Below are 22,880 nucleotides of genomic sequence, written 5' to 3'. Positions count from 1 at the left end.
GCAAGCTAACCAGGGTATGCGCTTCACACAATGGACAAGTGGGGCTCATTGTAGCTGATTGCTGGAATGTGGGAGGCTGCTCTGCACCACAGGACTGGAAAGAAAATCCCCAGTGCTTTAGCTCATGGAACAGGGCAGAGGCTGGGCACGATCCGGTGACCTCGTGGGGCACCGCGGGCGAGCATCTTAACCACAATGCGAAAGAGCCAGACTCTTTCAGAGCTTTTAACCTCATCCCACGTGAGCGACCAGGACAGAATCTCTAACACATCGGCGTTACAGTGACACGGTTCTTACTGCAGTCGCAGGAGTGAATCTGAACACCGCTGAGTGAACAGGTACCAGGAAGCAGAGACAACAGCGCGTTCCAATAGGGTGTGTACCATACGAGCAAAGGGCCAAATGATAACGATGCTAGCGCTAATGAAATGGATTTGGAAAACCTCCATTAGCACTCTTTGTACAGGACTGTTGGGTGATTGTGTTTTTCCCATACAGTCTGAAACTGCTGGTTTCACAGGCCGAGGTGAGCATCAATCTTAGAGGAGCTTGCCCAGCTAGCATTAGCTAGTCCAGGGGTAGTGCTAATTGGGGTGTGTGAAACCAGCCTTATACTGTATGTGAGGTCAGTCACTTGCAGCCACTGATACAACCCGAGCAATCTGTTTATTCACAAGAATATCTCAGCTAAGAACACAAGATTTATTTCTTTGTTCTCGTCTACATGCGGAATGTGTAATACAAATGGTGTTTGTCAGAGGGTTTAAACTAATCCTTTCACTTTACTTGAAAATCAGAGAGCCGGGCAGTATCAAAGACCCTGAAGAATTCCCTAAGGATAATGCTTTTCATTCTTCGTAAGGGCTGGTTGTTTCAAGGGATTTTAACTCTGGCAGAAAGATTAGTGCTATTGACAGGAATCCATAAGTGGCCGCATGGAGTGGACTCTAAGCATCAGAAAGGGTTATACGACACATAGAAATTCACCTCCGTGCTTATTATAATCCCTTCACTTCACCAGGGTGTGCTGTATTATCTTTATAATGATATACTTTGATAACACAGGGATCAGGGCGCTATGCAACTGATGCCATTGCGGCTCTATCAAGGAGCCAGCTTGGCTACTAAACTATTGATCCGGTAGAGCCAACATGGCCGACACACTAATGTAGTTTCATTAAGAGAACGCAATAAAGCCAAATCTGTCTGCTCTTCATTTCCTATACATTCCCTTTATTTATATTCAGTTTCAACTTTACAATCAGACAGATTTATTATGCTCAATGCATTTAATTTTTTAACCATATTTGTAAATTTTATTTCACTGTAACAAAAATATCAAAACGTGTCTTAAAGCACAGTGTATGACACTGCAGCGCTGGAAATGAGACTCCCATTGCAAAGCAGATCCATTCCTGGTTTTACTATGAGCCTATTAGGAGCTTGTTACATACATACTAGGGCTAATCAAGCTTGTATTAAAACCCGGAATGGGTGAAACAGCTGTGCAATAGGAGTCTGATTACCATCCCTGTACTGCAAAGCGTTTGTGTAGAGTGCATGGAAACGTCGCCCTCAAAACTGACGTTGCCCTTTTAAGAGCTGTCCCAAACCTTGCCCTTTTAAGTTAAGGGCTCCGATAGGCTGGCAGGAGGAGGAAGTGGAGCTGGTGCTGAGTGACAGAGGAAAACACAAGCGACAGTGTGAGAAGAGGGGTTGTGTCTGCAGCCGGGCAGGAGCTGCTGAAGAGCTATCAGCACACGGGGAAAACAGGTAAATATTCAACATGCGACACGGGGCAGCAGCTGCATGATGCACACGGTGACAGGGTATTATCATTATCGCGACACGGGGCAGCAGCTGCATGATGCACACGGTGACAGGGTATTATCATTATCGCGACACGGGGCAGCAGCTGCATGATGCACACGGTGACAGGGTATTATCATTATCGCGACACGGGGCAGCAGCTGCATGATGCACACGGCGACTGTGTGTTATTATTATCGCGACACGGGGCAGCAGCTGCATGATGCACACGGTGACAGGGTATTATTATTATCGCGACACGGGGCAGCAGCTGCATGATGCACACGGTGACTGTATTATTATTATCATTTGTGTTAGCGTTTACTTATTTGGCGGGCTGTGTCAAACCCAGAGACGTTATTATTAGCATCCAGTTCTCCCCACGCATTTATTTGATTAAGTATTGATCGTTATTACCTACGCTCCAGATGCTTTTAAATTCAAAATTGAATATTATTTTGGTGAGAGAGCCAGCTCTCTGACAGTAAAGTGCATGTGAAGCTAAGCGTTAGTTCTGTACTGGAGTTTTGCTTTTCTGTACTGGAGTTTTGCATTCGAAACCGCCGAAAATAGCACAAAGTTTCACGCCCTGTCTGGGATTGAAAAGGATGTTCACTTAATTTTGAATTCAAAGCGGGTGTACCAGAGACAGCAGACGAACAGAACGCGTGTCAATGTCAAGCTAGCTTGCTGCTATCCCCTTCAGTTCCGTCAGTGTGGGTGTTTGTTTTAGCCTGGGGTGATTTGGAGGTGGGGGGTTGTTTGCATACCTTTAAATAGCCATCATGAGGCTGATTGTTGATTGCAGTCGCTCACACAGGGAAAACGTCACCCGCTTGGCTGTGACCAACTTTCCTGTCTGTGTAACATGACCGATCGTACTCACCCTGCGTGTCAGACACACGCTGCCTACTCTTATAACGACGCCACTGGGAGATTCATATCATCGCTGTTGGAAGTTACAGCATTCACCAGCTCTGGGCTGAAATGTACAGGTTTTCAACAGGTGCTGCCGTCTCAGAAACCTAGACCCGTGGCTCAGGAAACAAGAGACCGTTTAATATAATGTACTGAACACAGCAGGGTAGATAAGGGAACAACTGGGAAATAGGCTTATGATTACTGAGTGATGTTGCTTCAGGGTACAGCATGTGACGATGTACACAGGACCGAGTCAGGGACAGCAAGCCCTGGATTAGACCAGGGGATCAGCTCTAACAAATTCAGGACCTGGCTAATCTGCTTCAAGGGATCTGCCCATTTTTTTTTTACATAATACAAATAAAACGCAATTCATTAGCAAGTTGGGTTTGTAATTATTAGTAGTTCTGCTTGGTCTGCGCTCCGCAGCATTGCAAACATGTCTCAGGAAACAGGCCCAGGGAGTGGCTATGAAAGGGGTCTGGAGTAAAGCATGCTTCCTCCAGCCCAGGGCAGGCTCGCCGTGGGGCAGCGAGGAGAAGTGGAGAGGAATGGGGTCTCCAGGGCACTCAGTTCAGCGTCTAGAGTCACCTTAAAAGAAAATGCACGTTTACCCCAGAGTCCTCATGTGATCTCAAGCCACGGGTGTGCAATCCTTCACAAGAAGCCTCTTGTTCAAGATAGAAATCCAGGTTTTTTTAATCTGCATGTCATTCATATTGGCTTTAAATGGGCTACTCTTTGAACAATATACTTGTAATTGCCCTCTTGGATGGACAGTTGAATATGATTGATTTTACTCAGTTGTTGAAGTACACTTTCTCTGTAATTCAAGCTCGTGGAGTGTGTTTTGTAAAGTGGGTGTGTGGCTTTGAGGGGACTCGAAACTGGCATTTCATGATGAGTTAAAAAAAAAAAAAACAGACAATTGAGAAAGAACAAACGCTCGGTCCAGTGTGACTGATGCATGCAAACGCTCGGTCCAGTGTGACTGATGCATGCAAACGCTCGGTCCAGTGTGACTGATGCATGTTTCTTGATTTGCAGGCGCAGCGATGGATTTGAACCGAATGTCCGACGCAGTCAGCTCCCTGACCCTCAGGAAGTCTGACAGCAAGAAGAAGGGGACTTTCAGGTACGCCATCATTCTAAGTGCAAGAGAGTCCCGCAGTGTGCAATAGGATCCCTCGCAGTGATCTTAACACGTGGCGCTGTGGAGTGTAGACGCTTCCCCATCGACGGGAGCCAGTACTCCTGCTTCATTCCTGGTTATCAAAACTGCGACTTGTTGCAGAATTGACCTGAAATGAATGCAGTGTCCTGCATCTCAATTCACACCCCCCCCACCTCACTCTTTTAAGAACCTCCTTGTGATGGATTTAGTCTGCTGAGAGATTAGTCCCCCCTGAAAGAGGCATTTTGTGGTTTTTGTGGAACAGGATTCCTGTGGTCAGCAGAGCGCGGCACTGCTGTCCGAAGTGATTAGCCAGGAGTTACACTAATTAGGGACAGAGTCCTGTCGTCGCTCACAGCAAAGCCCATTTTCTCCTTTGATATTGTGGACCCTGAGAGGCTGATGGGGGGGGGGTGAAGGGTGAACAGGGCGCTGTGTTGCAGAACCTCCCTGGAAGCCTCTGTTACTCCACTGGACTGTGCAGTGCTGGGTGGCTCAGCATATCGTACATCTTCACTTATCCATTAATATACATGACAGTGAAACCGTGTAGTGAAGCGTATGAAAAGCATGGGAAACATTGATAGGCATGTTTGGGCTGCTTGTGTAGGTTCTCTGGCTAGTTTTGATACCAGTGCCTATCAGATTGGTTAGTCTTTCCTGCAGTTATCAGCGTCACAAACACCCTGTGGGGGTGAAAAAAGCCATCGCTTTGTTTCCTGGACGTCTGCAGCGCTTGGCAGAAGGGATCGCGTTACAAGACTCGACTGCTGTAGTGCGATCTTTAATTTTCAGAATTGTAGCTGAAAGCTGGTAAGTCGAAGCCACAAGCTGGCCAGTCGGTTATTTGAAAGATGTGTTTTATTGGAGAAGGAGAGCGATTAGCTGTCCTCACGAGGACCCAGCTTGCATGCCTGCTGTGTGGGGTTGTGTCTGGATGACTAATCAGTTGATAGGGAGTGCATTGCCCTGACAGTCACTGAGAAAGGAACAGTTCACAAGTCTGACAACCGTAAAAGGCAGGGTGAGTAATGTACTTCTTATGTAATAAATAAAGTCTCTGCAGATCAAAGGCAACGTGGCAGATTTGATAAAAGCTTGGCAGTGGTTTTCCCACATTCCGAGAGCGCAGTGCTTTTACAAAAAGATATTCAAGTTTTATTTGAGACCTTCTGAACTGAGCGTGTTGCAGAGGGTGAAAATGCAAGCAAACAGTGCCGCCTGCTGGTAATAATGTTGCATGAAATGCATTTCAGTTATGTGGTGGCGTGCGCAATTTGGTTCTATTGGTCCCGTTTGAAACAATACTCTTCTGATTGCCTGGACTGGGAGTTCGCACCCGCGGATCGTGGAAGTGGCAAGGCTCCATTCATTCCCAGGACATGTGATCCAACTAAATAACCTGAAATAATCCAGCATTCGTAAAACCTTCAAATCCCCAAATCTTTTTCTTTTTCTTCGAGGACCTGGAAGCTGGAAAGAAGAGAGCACTGTTTGTTTATTTCACAGGATTTCCTTTATTTTTTATTTTTTTAATTTTTTTTTTGGTGGTAGTTTGGCAAGGGTCGCTGGCTTTCAGTCCGAATGCAGTGTGCTGTGAGGACAGACCGCTGGGGTGCTGCCCTGGTAAAGGGTTCTGAGAACAGCTCCAGGATCTGTTAATGCAGCCTCTGCGTTCGTATTGGAGCCTAGCCCTGCTGCTTGCACCAGCCCAGGACTCCAGATCATTTCAACAACCTCATTCATCTCTTTAAAAGATAACCTGGGAGTCAAGAATACCGGCAAAGGAATATTTTTTGCTGATGTAGCTTTAAATTTGTATATATTTTTATGCAACGATAGGTTATATATTATTGATAACTGTTAAATAATTAATAGATTGTAATGCTTGGAATTCAAGTAGCATTAATGAAGTATTTTGAAACCCTTGAAGAAACGTCGAGCCGTTGGGTTCTTAAACAAGACTCTCTCAATATATTGATGCACTTGGAACTTTATTTCCATACAACCAAATATATCATTTCATTTATTTAACATTTTTCCACCTGGAAAAGCGATCCCAGAACTCCGAATGGACCCCCTGCAGGGCCTGCCCACCCCCGGCGGGCTGCGCTGTCGCTCGGACAGCCAGGACAGCGCTGCCTCCCGCTCCTCGGAGGTCCGGGCCGTGCTGCGGCAGCGCGTGGTGCAGCTCTTGGCCTGCGTGGAGGACCTGAGCTCCGACGAGGAGGTCCAGGAGGAGGTGTCCCGCACCCTGGACGAGGCCTTCCTGCTGTGCAGCAAGTGGAGCGTCCGCGAGGAGGACTACTTCAGGTGCTGCGGGGAGAGCAGAGGGGGAAAGCAGCGGGCAGGCAGGAGTGATCTAGAGATCGGGCTGTGCTGGGTTTTGGGTTTTTGTTAGTTCAGTTACCGATCAGTAAAAAATTTACAGAGCTCTGGAGTACAGAAAGGAAACGCAAGCAGTTTATTTTCTGCAGTTGCACAGACTGTAAGTGTGTGAGGAATCTCAAACGGAAAGATAGTGATCAGTGACCTTTCCCTGTGGGACAGTGAGGGCACAAGAGGGAACACTGAAAGCCATGCCTCTTCTGCTGCTGCTCCTCACTCGCTTCTCCTGTGTATACCCTGTCTGTGATTAACCATCTGTGTTCCTGACATATGCTAGCTTACATCCCTAGATATGGTTGCTAGGTGCTGCTGCTTTGAGCACAGAGAACATTTGTGCAGCAATATGAATGTTTAATTTGAACCCCTTAAATTCACTTGCCTGCAGCTGGACTATTATGGATCATTTGCTTAGCCTTGTGTTGTGTAAAGCTGAAAAGGATCTGCAGCATCACATGTCAGCCTGCCTACGGTGGATGTCGGTCACCGCGGTGACAGAGTGACGCAGGCACCTGGACTATCAAACCGCCTGTCCCCAGCAGCCCGCAAAGGCTCGGTCCCGTTAGAAAAGCAGTCTCAAGGATTCGGGCAGCGCTCTGTCCCAGTGCTCTGGAGTGGAAGATCCTTCAGGGTCGCTTGTTTTGGTTTTTCTAAACTCCTGGTTCTTTCTTCACCCCCAGGCTGCACATGGTCACGTGGAATGTTGGCACAGCCCCGCCCCCTGATGATGTCAGCTCTTTGCTGCTGCTGGACTCTGAGGGGCCGGCGCTGGATGTGTACGTCATCGGGTGAGTAGAGCGCTGTGGTCACCAATAAAATACAGCTTCGTGCAATCTACCGCAGAACATGCATTTCCCCTGGAAGACTCTGCTGCCATTGCTGAATTAGAAAAGGTTGCTGCTGGCATGTTGAAGAAGCACAGCTGAATGGATTCCTGACCTCTCCTTTCTGCTCTGCGCAGGCTGCAGGAGGTGAACTCCAAGGTCCTGAACTTCATCAGCGACATGACCTTCGACGACCCCTGGAGTTCTTTCTTCATGGACACGCTCGCCCCGCTCGGATACATCAAGGTGTGTGTGTGTTTGGTGGGGGGGGGGGGGGGGGGGGTTCCTGCTACAATCAGGGTGACGTTTAGCAGACAGTTCAGTTTAATATCTGTGTTACGATTTGGGGGCTCGCACGGGTTTAACTTACTGATTTTGGAGGTACCAGTAAATTGAATAGCCCGTATTACGGTCCTTTTTATATTGTTTGTGGGATCCTGAATTTGATCAGCCTTGCATGGAAATGTATTGACAGTTTTAGATCCAGGATAGACCCTTAAGATTAAACATCTCATTCCTCAAAAGCAGGGAGTGACACTTGCCGTCATACTGGAAGGAAGGTTATTCCAGCTTTAATGGAGCAAAATATTCAAAGGACGGAAATTTGGCACAAGAATGCACTGGAACATCAAGCCGCATTCGGCAGTGCCTGTGTTGGGATTGCATGCCCGTTCTCATGAGCGCTGCATTGACTCCTCTTGTCTTTCAGCTGACCTCCATCCGAATGCAGGGTCTCCTGCTGCTCGTCTTTGCAAAGCACTGCCACGTCCCTTTTATAAGAGACATCCAGGCCAGCTACACGCGCACTGGCCTCTACGGCTACTGGGTGAGTCAGGGCAAGAGGCGTGAAGTCGGGGGAGCGCAGGTTCCTGGCTGTGCGAACTCGCTTGTCTTCACTAGGGACTCTGGCGCCCTTGCGGGTGAGGTAGACAAAACCGGCAAGGACTGTTTCTCCTCATTGCGCTACAGACGCCCAGGCGCCCAGTGATGTCTGAGCGGACACCTGCAGGGCTGGCTGCCCTCCAGAGGCTGGTAGCTCGCTGTGGAGTTCCTGGGTGTAGAAGAGGAGGCTGGCTCGGTCGTGGGATCGGAGGACACCTGCTGAACCTTCAGTCCTCCTGAGCGGTTTGGGGATTTGCTGCGACGAGGGGGGGGGATGATTGGACATTCTTAACTGGGGAGAAAATCAGGAGTAAAAGAATTGGGGTACTCTAAATAAAAAAAAAAAAAAAACAGAAGTGCTTTCCAGAGCCTGCGATGGCAGCAGTGACGGGGTGTGTGTTCTTATATTGCTTTCGCTATCCCAGGGGAATAAAGGAGGCGTTTCTGTGCGCATGTCGTTCTTCGGGCACCTGATCTGCTTTCTGAACTGCCACCTCGCAGCACACATGGAGTACGCCAGCCAGAGACTCGACGACTTCGAGCACATCCTGGAGACGCAGGAGTTTGAGACGGAGACGGCACCGAGGATCCTCGACCACAAGTGAGGGGCAGGGGGGACCCCAAGAGCAGTGCTAATCGGGGTCTGTGAAAGCAGTCTCTAGTCATTAAGATGTGATTTAAAATTTAAAGATTTTCCCACGAGACGTCTTTGTCGCTGTCTTTGCGTTACAAGCCAACGTTTGTCTTGTAGTTTCTATCAGTATTTCAGTAGCTGTATGAATTAAATCTACCCCTGCCGTTATCTATGATCTCATTTAATGCTGTCTTGTCAATAAGTGGCTTAGAACTTGTATCAAGAAGAATTTATAATGCCTAGCAAGATACTACTGTCACTGCTGGATGAGAGGAATGTGTTGATCTGGTCTCGCTGTCTCGTTCCAGGGTGCTCTTCTGGTTCGGAGACTTGAACTTCCGCATCGCTGATCACGGCATGCACTTCCTGAGAGAGGCCATCAACAACAAACGCTTCCACCTGCTCTGGGAGAAAGACCAGGTGGGGTGGAGGTCTGGCGCGCCACGGCACTGAACCCAGAGCACTGTGCACAACAAGATCCCACAGATTTAACACCGAGTAGAGGTGCACGGTCATGGAGCAGCGTCCCATGCTTGGAGAGCTGATCTGCCACACCAAAATCAGTAGCTCCTTATAAATTGGGATCAATATCAATTGATCGGTTGAGCTATCGCTTTACAGTGTAATGCCTGTGTGTGCATCCAGCTACCGCGGGGCGTGCTTTATTGAATGCGTTTCTCTGCGCAGTTAAACATGGCCAAGAAGAAGGAGGCTTTTCTGAAGGATTTCCAGGAGGGGCCTCTCCGATTCAAACCTACCTACAAGTACGACCTGCACTCGGACAACTACGACTCCAGGTAAAGCAAGACCTGCATGAGCAGGGAAACAAACCCTGGGCTGTGCATGCGGAACTGCCCCCCCTACTCTCTGATATAGAACAGCCCAGATGAAAGAATGGAATGAACTTTAGATTCTTAATGAGAATGCTTCCGATTGGCATGTACCAACGTACTCCACCAATAGGTAAAACAGGTGCGTGTCCTGCCCAGCTTGTCACACGGGTATTTTTTATCTCCAGGTGCTGGTACAGGTAACACGTTAAACCAGAATAAAACTTGTATGGTTAGCAGTTTTCTGAACTCGCCTCTTACTGCATTACTCTCACTGCAGCTCGCTTCATGCTAACCTTCACCTGTCTTCTCTTTGGGTTCGCAGGGAGCAGAGGACGTGGTTGAGTTTTCAGTAAGGTTATTTTGAGTTCACTGTGTGGATTTGACAGGCAGTGTTTCATGCTGGGAGCGTGACATGTTAACCCTTTAAGCACTGCCAGCAAGTGTGCTGGCCCGACAGACGCCTGTCCAAACCAAACCATTGAAAGAAAAACAGTAAAGCAGTGCAGTGAGATTGCTAGCCTGATACAGACGTGTGATACATAGGAGACCCTGAGAGTTATCTGTCTAAGGAAAAGAGACAAATAATCCGGGCTGCGCTTTGCTGGCAGGCCACTTGGTGGCAGTGTTGTAAGGTGTCAGATCAGAAGAGCCTTTATTGAGAGCTTCTGATTGGAAACTAACCCCCCCCACATGCCTAGGAGTACAAATCATTGTTTATGCCCCCTGGAGATTTTTTGACCCAATGAAATATTCTTTTTTTTTTTTAATTCCTATGCAGGATCAAGTACGTCAATTGGAGCTAGCAATGACCTGAGCGGCAATTAAGAATTAAAACATTAGAAACATTTAAGACATGTTGAACACGACTTCGAAAAAGCAAATGTAAATGCCAGTTTAAAAATGTCTCTCCGGGGCTTAAACTTGTAGAGCATTGAGTTTCACAGGCTGTGTTAGTTTGACCACCTGCTCTTGTTCGTGGGACTGTGAGTCTAGCTGATAGCTTCTCCTCCTCGAAGCGTGTGTTTCCCTTCTGTGTGTTTTGCCTCTGTCATGCTAGTGTGTTGTTTTACCTGTATGTAGACTTGCATGTGTCCCGGCCTGTGCAGTAGAATAGAGATACAGGTAATAAATCACTGACTGGATTAACAGTTTTTGTTCTCCATCAAAAACTGTACTGAACTTTCAAAACCACATTGACCCCCTTATCAGTCAGATTAAAGTGTGTTAGTTAATAACAGTGTTGTTTTTCCCAGTTTATAACAGAACTCTGATTAGTTTGGAGAGTGTGGGTCTTGCCTAGATATAGAGGGGAATGCAGGGATGGAAATAAGACTCCCATTGTATAGCGGCTTGATCCATTCCTAGTTTTGCTATGAGTTTAAAAGACACACCTGAGCTTGTTACCTGTACACCTTGTGGCTAATCGGGCTAGTGGTAAAACCTGGAATGGGTGACACTGCTATGCAATAGGAGTCTTATTTCCATCTCTGGATGGAATGTTCTCTTTTAAATCTCAAGGGGTGGTCAGTTTTGGATAATCGGTCTCTTATCTGCTCTTGAATTGATTTCTGGGGGTACAGTGCTGCATGCTGTTGATTTAGCCGGTGCTGAATCTCAGATCACGCACACTGCACGGCCGAACTCGAGCCGCAGCTACAGACTGCAGTTTACTGTACTGATGCCCTTGTTGGGAAGTTCAGCTGTGTTTCTGATTGACAGCGGGAAGAAACGCAAGCCAGCCTGGACAGACCGGATACTGTGGAGGGTGAAGGGCGACGCCCCCGATGCACCAGAGCAGGAGGCGGAGCCAGAGGAGGAGCTAGCGGAACCCAAAGAGCAAGAGCCGTCTGTCCGGGTGACGCTGGAGAGCTACGCCAGTCACATGAGCTACGGCATCAGTGATCACAAACCAGTCACCGGAACCTTCAGCCTGGAGGTGAGATTCAGAACGACGGGGCAGCCCTCTCCTCCACACCGGTACACAGCAGGGGAGCAGAATGTCCAAACCTTCCGGAACCAAAACAGTTCTACATTTAGAATTCACAAGAGACAAAAGGCTTAGTATTTCTGTTTATGTTCAAGTCTGATAAGAGAGTGCATTAGCTGTGCAAAAAAATAGCTAAGCAGGGAGTTTCCAGCGTCAGCTGATGCTGATGTGAGAATACTCCAGGGTATGAGAGCCCCCCAACTCCCCTTTCAGGGGATCATTCATTGAACTTGCTCCCGTCACAGTGAAGAAGCCAGAGGGAACAGTATGTGATAATTTAAAAAGGATGAGCAATGAGGCATGGGTGACATCTGTGAAGCGCGGACCAGCGTTGCTGTAACTGGACCCTGGGCCACACATCTTGAAATGGAAGAGGAGCCTGTATTGTGTGTAACCCCTTGCATGTGCACTAGTGTTAACAGTGTCCCGTCCCGTCCCGCAGCTGAAGAAGCTGCACACCACCCCCCTGGTGATCATTCACGCGGAGGGGGAGTGGAGCGCGGACTGGGACGCCCTCGTGACCTACAGCACGCAGGAACCCTTCCCCAGCAGCACCTGGGACTGGATCGGCCTCTACAAGGTGAGACTCCGTCCTGCTCGGCTAGAGACTGATAAGCGATAAAGAGCTGCCCTGCCTTCTGTGTAAGGATGGAGCCCCAGGCTGTTCTGCAGCCCTGACGATGCTCACTCTCGCCCCCTGCAGGTGGGGTTCAGGAGTCACATGGACTACGTCTCGTACATGTGGGTCAAGGATGATGAAGTGTCCTGCACTGATGAAGTCGTTCAGGTACAGACTGACCGGCAGAGATGGAAATAAGACTTCCATTGTATAGCGGTGTGAACCGTTCCTGGTTTTACTAGGAGTTTAATAAGACACTTGTTGCCTATACACTGTGGCTAATCAAGCTTGTAGTAAAACCTGGACTGGGAGAAACTGCTACTCAGTCAGAGTCCTATCTCCATCCCTGGTCTCCTGCTTTTTTTCCTTTTAATTTAAGAGGTTGTAACAGAGTGAAAGTGAAAACCGAGCTGCGTACTAAACTGTGAATCGCTTCAGCACCAGCTCAGCGTTTCGTGTGGATTCTAGAACGTTTCTGATTTCGCTGTCACAATGTTCCACTCCAGCATGCCGTTGTTTCACTGCTGTGAGTGTCTGTGCAGTGCAGAACTGTCCTCTCTTCCACCCACGTCTGTGCCTCTTGCTCTCTGCGCAGGTGTATGTGAGCAGGGAGGAGATCCCGGTTCTGGGGGGAGAGTTCTTGCTGTGCTACTTCAGCAGTAACCTGCAGAGTATCGTCGGAATGAGCCCCCCTTTCCAGGTAAGGAGCCCCCCCCTTTCCAGCCCCCACTGTGCACTGTTTAAATAGAAGAAATGAATTGCTCTATGTGTGCCTGTTTTTGGTCGGGTGCATCTCTGCCAGACCCAGGTTCTGGGGTGATGGACCTGTACCCTGCTGGGATGAGGCACAGCTGAGTTCATTGTGCAGCACTGAGGATTCACCCTGGATTGCATCAACACTAATAAGGTTAATGCAGTCCAGGGCAGTGTTCCAAGCGCCGTAAACTTCTCTAAATTCTCTAAAAAAAAAAAGCTCAAGTCTGCCCCTAAGCTTCTGAGAGATTACAGCGTGGGTTTGGGTCAATTCCTGCTTTTCAGTTCTACTTCCCATTGCCTTTTGATCAATTCCAACGCATCATTAATCAAAATTGCAATTCGCAGTATTCTGTGAATTACAAGCAGAGGCAACAGATTACTTAAAGTTGATGTTTGTTAGTCAATTAAATTGGCTTCCAATGAAAGCAGCTGAACACGCGTGAGGCCTCTAAAATATGAAGTCCAGTTTCTTGGAAGTTCTCTGGGGTCTGCTTGCTGGCCGGAGTGGCTCGAATGTTCTTGCACTGAGCGTTCCGTTTCCCCTTTCTTCCAGATCACCCGGTCGAAGTCCGCCCCCCCGGAGGGCGTGACCCCTGAGAGCTTGAACGGAATGGACAGGCCTGACGAGTTCTGAGAGCCCCGCCTCTTTGTGATTGGCTGCCTGAGGAGACACGCTCACTCCGCGGCCGTGCCTCACCGGCCCGGTTTTTAAAGTCTTTGCCCTGCTCGTTTTTAAACTCTTGTGTTGAGCCCCCTTTAAACACAGAGCTGGATTCAGTTCAATACATAAACCAGGGCTTTTTCCAATGTAGTTTACAAACTGATAGGGCAGCACACCACACACTTGGGTCTAAATGCTCCAACAAGTACCTTTAGCAGGTACTAGTGCACACATTGGCTTGGTGGCCAGTGAAGCAGCTGTATGTAGTGCTTATTAGATCTGTTGTATGATTGGCTTATAACACTGCAATAGACACTGCACTGTTTCTATATGGGGGTCTGTTATTCCAATGGAATAATTAGACAGAACTGATAAAATGCAAATGCAGTGACATCACGCACACATCTTCCTATATGCAGTCACATGACCTTTAGTGTATTCTGTACTGTTTTATTATTTTAAAAATGTTTTAAGTATTTGACCTCGCCAGATTTATTTTTCAAAACCCTGAAATGATGCCGGAGAAATTCTATGGGCACGTTCTAATTAGATAGATCCCTGATTTATGTAAATCTGTTCTACTGACGGGTATATTTCTAACAGCAACGTCAGCGTTGTACAGTTTTTTTTTAAATAGGACCTTGCACTGAACAGCGAGCCTAAAATTCAGTAAATAATGACGTGACTCTAGATCTGGACCAGTTCTTCCTGTACTGTATATTAGGGCATGTTCTAATGATTCTAATTTTTTTTGTTGGAGTAATCCTAAGGGTAGTGGGCACTTTACAGTCCAAGCCCCTGCTGATATAGGGAAGAAGGATCTGTCAACTTATTAATTGCTCTTCCTTCAGTGCGTTCCAGTTCGTTGTGTGTATTTAATGAGATATAAGAGAGACTGGACAGCAGGGGGAGAAGCTACGAACTGCACCACTCTCTCCATTCAACTGTGCATCACTCAGAGAGGAGCAGTCAGTCCTGGCTTAATTCTAGTTACACTTACAGCAGAACCAGGCAATATCCTGGAAGAACCCACAGGAAGTGGCGTTTGCCTCAGTGTTGTCGTTTTTTAATGTTGTATTTGATCCTTTTTATAAGTTCTAACACAATCACAAAAAAAGTGAAAATGACAGCAATATGATAACCCCCCATGCAGCCCACGAACCCCCCCCCCCGCAACGCCCCCACGCAGCCCTGGCCATATCCAGCACTGGCTTCAATACAAGTACAGGGGCTTCTGTCATAGGTCAATGCCAAGGTCTGGTGATAATATCGTTTTAACCCTGTTGGTTATTTTTAAATATACACATGACTGCTCTAGCGTAGTGTAAATGCTGTTAAGATGTGCAAAGCTGATTCCCTTTTCCTGTAATTTTCATAGTGAAATAAATACATGTTGTTGTTGTTATTATTATTAATAAACATATATCAATATTTCTATTCCCTTGCCTTCTTTTATGTGTTTTAATAGATCGATTGGTTTTCAAAGGGTTGAAGCACATAATCGCTAGCCCCTGATAAATTCAGAATGCATGTCACCTCAGTGGACTATCTGAAAATTCAGCTTGAAGCACCAGCATTTAAAAGCGTTTACTCCAGTCTTTAATTCCTTTTTTTAATCAGAACTCATAAATCAACAGTGATGAACAAAACAGAGAAACTAACCAATGCAGGGTGCTGCAGAGAATCTCCGTGCCATGACTTGCATGTTTGATAATAGTTTTGTAAAGTGAAATAGGTGTTTTGCTCTTTAATTAAGGACTGGAGGAAGCTCTTTGAAATGTGGCCTGTAGTGTGTTCTTGTTTGACTTGAGGAGATAGTAGCCTCTTTCCCGCTATGCTGCTTCTAAAATAAATCACTTGACAGACTACAGCAATGACACCCGCCTCGTGAGGGAGCCGGGCCTGCAACACCTTGTCGGTTTTCTCTGCAACCTCACTCCCAAAGGCGGGTGCTGCAAAGAATATGCGATTTCATAGACACACAGGTGATGCATGGATAGCCAGGGACCAGAGCGACCCGAGTCCAGCAGAACGCACACACGCTCACTCACGTTTTTGAATGCGTCTGGGCATGGCATCTGTGAGTCGGGGTTTGCCAGATGCCTGGAGAGCTCCCTTTAGTTCAAGAGACAGGATCGTTCCTGTCGCGAGTTCTGTAGTTAACTGGGTTTTGACAGCTGGCTGGTCAGAAATATTTACCATGGTGCTGCATATCAATATTGATATGACAGGGCTGGAAATACAACTCTTATTGCATCGCAGGTTCACCCATTCCAGGTTTTAACAGGAGCTTGAATAGCCACAGTGTGTAGGTAACAAGTTCAGGTTTGGGACGGATCAAACGGCTATACAGCTTGTTTCCACTGCTGTGCTAAGTGATTATTATGCGAGTTTGACTGTCATATGCTTTGCCGTGACTAAGTCTGGCTTCACGATCAATGCAAGCGTGACTCTCTGCGTGCTCTGTGCTTTGCAATACACTTCGCTATTCATTATTATTGCAATACCTGCCGTGCACTTTCAGAGGGACGTGCTGTGGGCATGAAAAGGGGGCGAGGCTGAGCGCAGTGTTGCAGACCCAGTAATAACTTTGTAATCCAGTCCAAGCACCGTGTGGTTCAGAAGGCGCTACTACCCCCTCAGCGTGTGGCGCTGACAGAGTTAGTCCACCAGGCGGCGCTTTACGCAACGAGCTCTGTTGACGGGCGGGTCTTTTTGGTCGAGGCTGTTCGTCGTCACGGGACGGCGTCTTGCTCTTCCTGGAGCCCCACGTGTTGTTGTTGAGCAGTTTTGGATACAGAGGTAAGAGAGCCTGGTAGAAATGCAGACCTGAACAATCCCTTTAAAATGTGCATTATTTCAAGCGCGTCACCGCAGAGCGATCGCCTCGGCATCTCTTAGAAAAGTAGACACAGCGGTTTTGAAATAACATTCGTTATCACGGACATATTTTATTAATTATGTATTATATGACAGTTGCGGTGTACTGTTTTATATGTGTTAGCCATGTCATAGATAGTGTATGTAAAAAATAAATAAATACCCAAACGCTCAGTTACAGGGCTGGAAAGAACGCCAGAGGCAGCGGCTCCTCCTGGGGGATTACGTGTTAATTACTAGCTAATGCCCAGCATGCATGTACTTTGTGCCTGATTTAAATGCTCTGTTGTAAGAGGCTGCTCGTGTGCGTTGCAGACTGCGATGTCTGAAGACGTGGAGCGGCTGCTGATCCAGTTCAAGGATGAGGGCGGAGAGGTGCTGGGCTCGCCCTTCGACGTGCCGGTCGACATCACGCCAGATAAGCTGCAGCTCGTCTGCAATGCCCTGCTGCAGAAGGTAGCGCCTGGAGCGCGTTTGTATTCTTCAGCAGTGTTTCAGCGCTATTGCATGTGAAAGATTAGAATCCAGGAGTTCAGAGCAATCGAGAACCCGCCCCAACAACATCTAATAATGCAGTTCCAGGAATTCTGGTCTTTTCATGAACCCAGGACTTTTGTGAGCTTCAAAACCTCTTTATCCTTGTTACAGAAATCGGTCTCCAATTGCATAGCAGTGTCACCCATTCCAGGTTTTACTACGAGCTTGATTAGCCACAGTGTGCAGGTAACCAGCTCAGGTGTGTCTTATTGAAGTAGTAAAAGCGGGAATGGATCAAACTGCTAAGCAATGGGAGTCTTATTCCCCTCCCTGCGTTTTTAAATGACACACACAAGGGTTTAACCAAACTGCTAATGGCCCCTTTGTTTCACAACAAACTCTATTAAAGCAACGTTGTGGGCTGAAGCTGTGTGCGGTGCAGTGAGTTTTGTGAGTGTCTGCCGGGGGTCCCGCTGGGTAGGAAATGCACCCCTGCCTTGCGGGTGAAGAGGCAGCGATGCTGAGCCCCCTCTCCCTGTCCTGCCCCCCCCCAGGAGGAGCCGCTGCCTCTGGCGTTCTTCGTGAACGAGGCGGAGATCGTGAGCTCGCTGGCCAGCGCTCTGGAAGGTCAGACGCTGGAGACGGAGCGGGTTCTGGACATCGTGTATCAACCGCAGGCCGTGTTCAGGGTCCGAGCCGTGACCCGCTGCACCAGCTCGCTGGAGGGGCACAGCGAGGCCGTCATCTCTGTGGCATTCAGCCCCACTGGAAAGTGAGTATCAGTCAGTCAAATCAGAGACAGCTGATAACCAGCGACTGGACAGAGTGAATTCCAAGCGGTGTGTTTTTTTAATCCTGCTTTCGTTTACTTAGCAGATGTCATTGCTGCACTTGGTTCTGTTGAAAACAGGACAACAACGTCAATTTAGTTTCCATGTGTATCTCGTTTCATTCATATTTTATTTGAAGTGCCTTGTTCTGTTCTGGCTGCTGTTGTATGATAACGAGACGTTCTTTAACCTTCCAGGTACCTGGCCAGCGGCTCTGGAGACACCACAGTCCGCTTTTGGGATTTGAACACAGAGACCCCCCATTTCACAGCCACAGGTCAGTGCGGCCCAGATTAGCGTGCAGAATTGCAAGTGTCAGCGTGGCTGAAGGGGGTGGGTCCCGTATTGTGATGTCATTGACGACCTGCTCCCTGATTGGCTCGTCCTGTCTCTTTCTGTCCCCAGGGCACAAGCACTGGGTCCTTTCGATCGCCTGGTCCCCTGATGGGAAGAAACTGGCCTCTGGATGCAAAAACAGCCAGGTGAGCAGCAGAACCACAGCAGTGATTTTTTTGTTTATAATACTAATCAGTTCCGATGATTCTAGGTAGCCATACAATTCTTTATTTTAATTTTCAGATTTTTATTTGGGACCCAAACACAGGGCAGCAGATTGGCAAAGTGCTGGCTGGCCACACAAAATGGATCACTTACCTGTGCTGGGAGCCACTTCACCTGTGAGTAGAGAACCGAGACTCCTGTTGCATAGCGGTTTGATCCATTCCAGGTTTTGCTATGATCTCAGGAGCGCTAACCACTGCTTTACAATCCATTGCTTTCCTTGCGTTACAGTTATTAGCATCTTCGACGGCTGTGATTCATTCGTTTCTGGTTTTGTTTGTAGAAACCCGGAGTGCCGCTACCTGGCTAGCGCATCCAAGGACTGCGCCATTCGGATTTGGGACACGGCGCTGGGGAAGTGTGACAAGATCCTGACGGGACACGTGCAGTCTGTGACCTGCGTGAAGTGGGGAGGGGACGGGCTGCTGTACAGCTCCTCCCAGGACAGGACCATCAAAGTGTGGAGGGCCCAGGATGTGAGTGGATAGTTAGGGAATTCAGTAAAACAGCTCAATGTTGGAGAAAGAGAACCCAAAACCACTTCAGATCACTGCAGGCATCTTCAAATTGAAAGAGATGTCTTAGCAAGACATTGGGAGCTGTTCTTGAAGGAAGACTTTCTCGTCCTCGATGCTTGTTTTAGTCATTTAGTTTTTGTGGTTCAAAGGTTTAATAACACGACCCAAATAGCACCTTCCCTGCAGCTCAGTGGTGGATAAAATCGCACCATCCACTCCTGGTCTTTGTTCCGACCCTGTTCTAAATTGTCTAATTAAACCTGCAAACCCTGGTTCATTCTGTCATTCTACCTGTTAATCCTGGAGTGGAGTGATTGCACAGCCCTGACCTGGCTGCACCCTGTCTGACGTCCCACCCCCCCTGACCTGTCTGACCCCCCACCTCCTGTCCTGTCTGCTCTCTGTCTGACCCCCCACTGCCCTGTCTGCGCCCTGTCTAAATCCCCCCCCGCCCTGTCTGGACCTGTCTGACCCCCCCCTCCTGCCCTGTCTGCGCCCTGTCTGACCCCCCCTCCTGCCCTGTCTGTTTCAGGGAGTCATGTGTCGTACGCTGCAGGGGCACGCTCACTGGGTGAACACCATGGCGCTCAGTACCGACTACGTGCTGCGGACCGGGGCCTTCGAGCCAGCAGAGGCCACCGTCAACCTGCAGGACATGAGGGGCTCATGTGAGTGGGGGGTGGGGGGGTACAGTATACATCATTAAAGGATTCATCTTTCTGTATTAGAGTCACAATGAATTAAAAAAGGTTTTTTTTCTCTTTAGTGGACGAACTGAAAGAGAAAGCCTTGCAAAGATACAACAACCTCCGGGTAAGTCAGGGCAGCCAGAGCCTTTATTCTTGTGCCACGCTGGGGGGGGAAAAAAACCCAAAAACTGGTCCTTCTTGGCAGCCCGTTAGAGAGGTCTGTGTGCCCTCCTCTCCTGCTGCAGGGTCAGGGTCCGGAGCGGCTGGTCTCAGGCTCCGATGACTTCACGCTGTTCCTCTGGACTCCCGCGGAGGAGAAGAAGCCGCTGTGCCGCATGACCGGCCACCAAGCGCTGATCAACGAGGTCCTCTTCTCGCCGGACACTCGCCTCATCGCCAGCGCCTCCTTCGACAAGTCCATCAAGATCTGGGAAGGCAAGACCGGCAAGTAAGACTGGGGACAGAGAGGGAGTGACGATGCACATGGCAAAGCTCGAGAGACGTTCAGTGCCTGCCGCATCTCGCTAGTGTTCTTTTACAGTCCAGAGCCCTTTTCAAAGTGCCTGACCGATAAAGCACGAGAAGTTGACCAGTTTGCAGAACATACTGCACAGCACTTTGATGGATTCACTATGTTTATTAGTAAGACACACCCGAACTTGCGGCTCTACACTGTGGCTAGCCAGACTGACCTGAGGACCTCGCTGCTCTCTCTGCCGTTCTCCCTCAGGTATCTGACCTCCCTGCGCGGCCACGTCTCAGCTGTGTACCAGATCTCCTGGTCAGCCGACAGCCGGCTGCTGGTCAGCGGCAGCAGCGACAGCACTCTGAAAGTGTGGGACGTCAAGACTCAGAAACTGTCTATAGACCTGCCGGGACACGCCGACGAGGTGAGGAACGCGCTCTGCTGTCTCGAGAGCTGTGTGTTACGTGTGGATTTCCCATTCCATCGTTATTCTTTTCAGCCACTTTTGGGAACCCTGCTTTGTTTGGGGCGGGAGAGTGGAATCATTTCCACAGTATGTTCGTGTATTTGTACCTGTGATTTATCGCATGCTTATTTCGAGTAAATAGAGAAACGTGTTTATGTGTGCAGATGTAATTACTGCAGTGTAATTTTAGCTAATTGTAATTGGCTAGCATTGTAATTTCAGCAAACAGCGCTGCTGTAATTGTAATTGTGGTAGACCCTGGTCTTCTAAAGGACAGGCAGTTGTTTTGTCAGATTCTAGCCAAGCCAGGAGGTCTCACTGAAATTCACGGCAGCTGCCGTGCTTGCTTGGGGGAGCGTGGCAGGTGCCCGCATTTGAAATGTGCTGTTGCTTTTAAATTGAAGACACGCCCTTGTTTGGTCCCGCAGGTGTTTGCAGTGGACTGGAGCCCGGATGGACAGAGGGTAGCGAGTGGTGGCAAAGACAAGTGCTTAAGAATGTAAGTGACGAAGCGGGCCGGGTCGCTGTGCTGTAAGAGTGGCACCGCTGGCATTGCTGCTTGATTGATTTATTTGTTCTTCTTCTAGATGGAGACGGTAGCCCTGGCAGCTCTTGGGATAAACGCTTTGAATTCTGAAGGCGGAATACGGTGGAGTACGGAAGACTTCAAACACATTTTAAATGATAAAACAGAACTTTTATCAGGACTGCCAGCCTTCGTCAATATGAACTCAGTCCCCTTGACTGCTGGGTAGAAGCCTCTCCACGGGTCTCCCCTCCTGCCTCTTTACAGTCTATCTTTCCAACAATAAACCCCCTAAAAAAAAAACCTTACAATGTGAATCCTCTCTTTAAACCGCCTCTGTGCATGACAGCAATCCAGCTGCAGTACAGACTGCTGTCAGCCTTTGCTGCAGTAGCACAGCTGTCAAGTCAAGTAGACTGCTGTGCTGCTGCCTTTGAGTGAGCCCTCCCACTGGTATGATCAGGAGCTCGCTCTGCTCCTGTGTGTGTGCTGGGACTATTGCATTTAACTCTGAACGTGTGTTATTACCAGCACTGAAATGTCTCTATTTTGCCATGGGTTCGATTGTTGAGTGTATGTCTGGTTGAAAGCTCTGGAACTAAATAGATGAATGACGTCAAAACGAAACTATCAGTTACGTCACGAAACAAAAGCAATGCAGATCTATAATACTGAAAGTGATAAGATTTGAAAGCTTAAATACGTATCATTGTTTTTTTTTTACTACTGTAGGCATTATTTATATGCTTATTTGTATGTTTGGTTGATTGTATGATGTGACTGCACATTGTGCGATGCGATTCTAGTTATTTTTAAAGAACAAAAAGACTTCAATTTCAACGTCAATAAACACCTTTCATGAACAGCCAGCTGTGACTGTTTCTCTCGCAGTCGAGTGGCAGAGGGTATTTTGCATCGCCGTTTCACACCTTGATAAAACACGCTATTGAATGTTAACTTTCTGATGACGAGTCGGCTTTGTCCCGAAGTTTATCGGGCAGGTGGGCACCTGGCTGCGGGGAATCATCAAAGCGCCGCTTTGTGTATTCAATTAAGAGCTGAGGGGAACGTATACCCGTGCTCACTCACACCTGTCCTGTAATCACAAGGGGCAGCGCCCAGCACTATCGAAACAAAACTTAAAACTGAGTTATGATAGTTTAGTCAGTATGCAGCAGAAAATCCAGCAGGCAACGTGTTTGATTTCGTGTTTCAATGTATACCTGTTACACAGGTAATCAGACGCGTCACCAGTGGCGTTCCCGGCGCGAAAGCGCAGTCTGCTTTTCCGAGGACGCTTTGTTTATTTGCTGATCTCACACCTTCCCAGCTTCCGAGGTCTGTTTCACACGCACGACACCGCCTGTCTCTGATATACAAACCCGGAGAAGCACCTCCATACACCGCTGCTACTTCACAAACTGAAGCCGGCGTTTCAAATAGCAGATCCTGCTCCGCGATCCGGGCTAGTGTATGAAATACATTCACAAAAAAATAAAATTGACGAACAAAATAAATATGAAAGCAAGCTTGCATATGTGACATATTACATAAGTTATTTTGTAAACATGCGCCCAGACTTATTTAGGTTAGGATTAATGTATTTCATGTATAGACTTTGTATTTCTAATTTACAGGGCTGCTATTCTGAATTCATGTTTGTATTCTTTTATTAAACTTGTGTCGAGTGTAATTTCGCAGTATTGAGCTATCATGCTTTGATCTGCCTACAAGGTAATCTCTCTGTGGGTCGCTTACTTCAGACGGCTGGCCTTTTTAATTCTTAACAGAATCGATTAATAGACTAATAACGTCCGTTAACATCAAAGTGGGTGCATTGCATCTGCTGTTGTACCTTTGCAGACAGACGAGGAATGCAAATGAAAGAGAACTGTAAACTGCAGTTCTATAATTATTATAGCCCTATAATTACTAATAATTAAAGTGATAAGCGTTAAGAAATAATTATTTTCATAACATGC

General features: G+C 47.8%; 2 protein-coding genes across 9 annotated transcripts; both read left to right on the top strand.

Annotated features, from left to right (window-relative positions):
* Window positions 1–1,649: 1,649 nt before the first annotated feature.
* On the top strand, window positions 1,650–14,922 carry LOC121308678 (inositol polyphosphate 5-phosphatase K-like). Of its 8 annotated transcripts, none has more exons than XM_041241230.1 (14): window positions 1,691–1,773; window positions 3,778–3,865; window positions 6,970–7,077; window positions 7,251–7,359; window positions 7,823–7,939; window positions 8,421–8,596; window positions 8,938–9,049; window positions 9,317–9,426; window positions 9,785–9,811; window positions 11,182–11,398; window positions 11,892–12,029; window positions 12,153–12,236; window positions 12,664–12,768; window positions 13,378–14,922. In XM_041241230.1, the coding sequence occupies exons 2-14, from the start codon at window positions 3,786–3,788 to the stop codon at window positions 13,456–13,458; spliced, it is 1,464 nt and encodes a 487-aa protein (XP_041097164.1). In that variant the 5' UTR covers window positions 1,691–1,773; window positions 3,778–3,785; the 3' UTR covers window positions 13,459–14,922. The 8 variants fall into 8 exon arrangements, with proteins under 8 accessions (XP_041097165.1, XP_041097164.1, XP_041097163.1 ...); XM_041241229.1 differs by lacking the exon at window positions 1,691–1,773 and adding an exon at window positions 2,782–2,815; XM_041241224.1 differs by lacking the exon at window positions 1,691–1,773 and adding an exon at window positions 3,123–3,422.
* A 1,262-nt stretch (window positions 14,923–16,184) lies between these two features.
* Window positions 16,185–21,777, top strand: nle1 (notchless homolog 1 (Drosophila)). The gene is made up of 13 exons (XM_041241260.1): window positions 16,185–16,287; window positions 16,681–16,821; window positions 17,397–17,614; window positions 17,870–17,949; window positions 18,078–18,154; window positions 18,252–18,349; window positions 18,517–18,709; window positions 19,284–19,419; window positions 19,518–19,564; window positions 19,686–19,888; window positions 20,171–20,330; window positions 20,801–20,871; window positions 20,960–21,777. Exons 2-13 carry the CDS (start codon window positions 16,687–16,689, stop codon window positions 20,970–20,972), a joined length of 1,431 nt encoding a protein of 476 aa, XP_041097194.1. The 5' UTR covers window positions 16,185–16,287; window positions 16,681–16,686; the 3' UTR covers window positions 20,973–21,777.
* The last annotated feature ends 1,103 nt before the right edge of the window (window positions 21,778–22,880 follow it).

Source organism: Polyodon spathula, unplaced genomic scaffold (genome assembly GCF_017654505.1).
Source record: "Polyodon spathula isolate WHYD16114869_AA unplaced genomic scaffold, ASM1765450v1 scaffolds_764, whole genome shotgun sequence".
NCBI classification, from domain to species: Eukaryota; Metazoa; Chordata; class Actinopteri; order Acipenseriformes; family Polyodontidae; genus Polyodon; species Polyodon spathula.
The sequence above is the reverse complement of the archived record's forward strand: the minus strand, read 5'-3'. Positions and strand labels throughout refer to the sequence as shown.

Excerpts from the sequence above, each read along its gene's own strand:
- nle1 (XM_041241260.1), top strand. The coding sequence starts at position 16,687 with ATGTCTGAAGACGTGGAGCGGCTGCTGATCCAGTTCAAGGATGAGGGC. Across the intron at positions 18,350-18,516 it reads TGCTGGGAGCCACTTCACCT|AAACCCGGAGTGCCGCTACC; the intron begins GTGAGTAGAGAA and ends TTTTGTTTGTAG. Across the intron at positions 19,565-19,685 it reads AAAGATACAACAACCTCCGG|GGTCAGGGTCCGGAGCGGCT; the intron begins GTAAGTCAGGGC and ends CTCCTGCTGCAG.
- LOC121308678 (XM_041241224.1), top strand. The coding sequence starts at position 3,224 with ATGCTTCCTCCAGCCCAGGGCAGGCTCGCCGTGGGGCAGCGAGGAGAA. Across the intron at positions 7,360-7,822 it reads CCCCGCTCGGATACATCAAG|CTGACCTCCATCCGAATGCA; the intron begins GTGTGTGTGTGT and ends CTTGTCTTTCAG. Across the intron at positions 12,237-12,663 it reads GCACTGATGAAGTCGTTCAG|GTGTATGTGAGCAGGGAGGA; the intron begins GTACAGACTGAC and ends CTCTCTGCGCAG.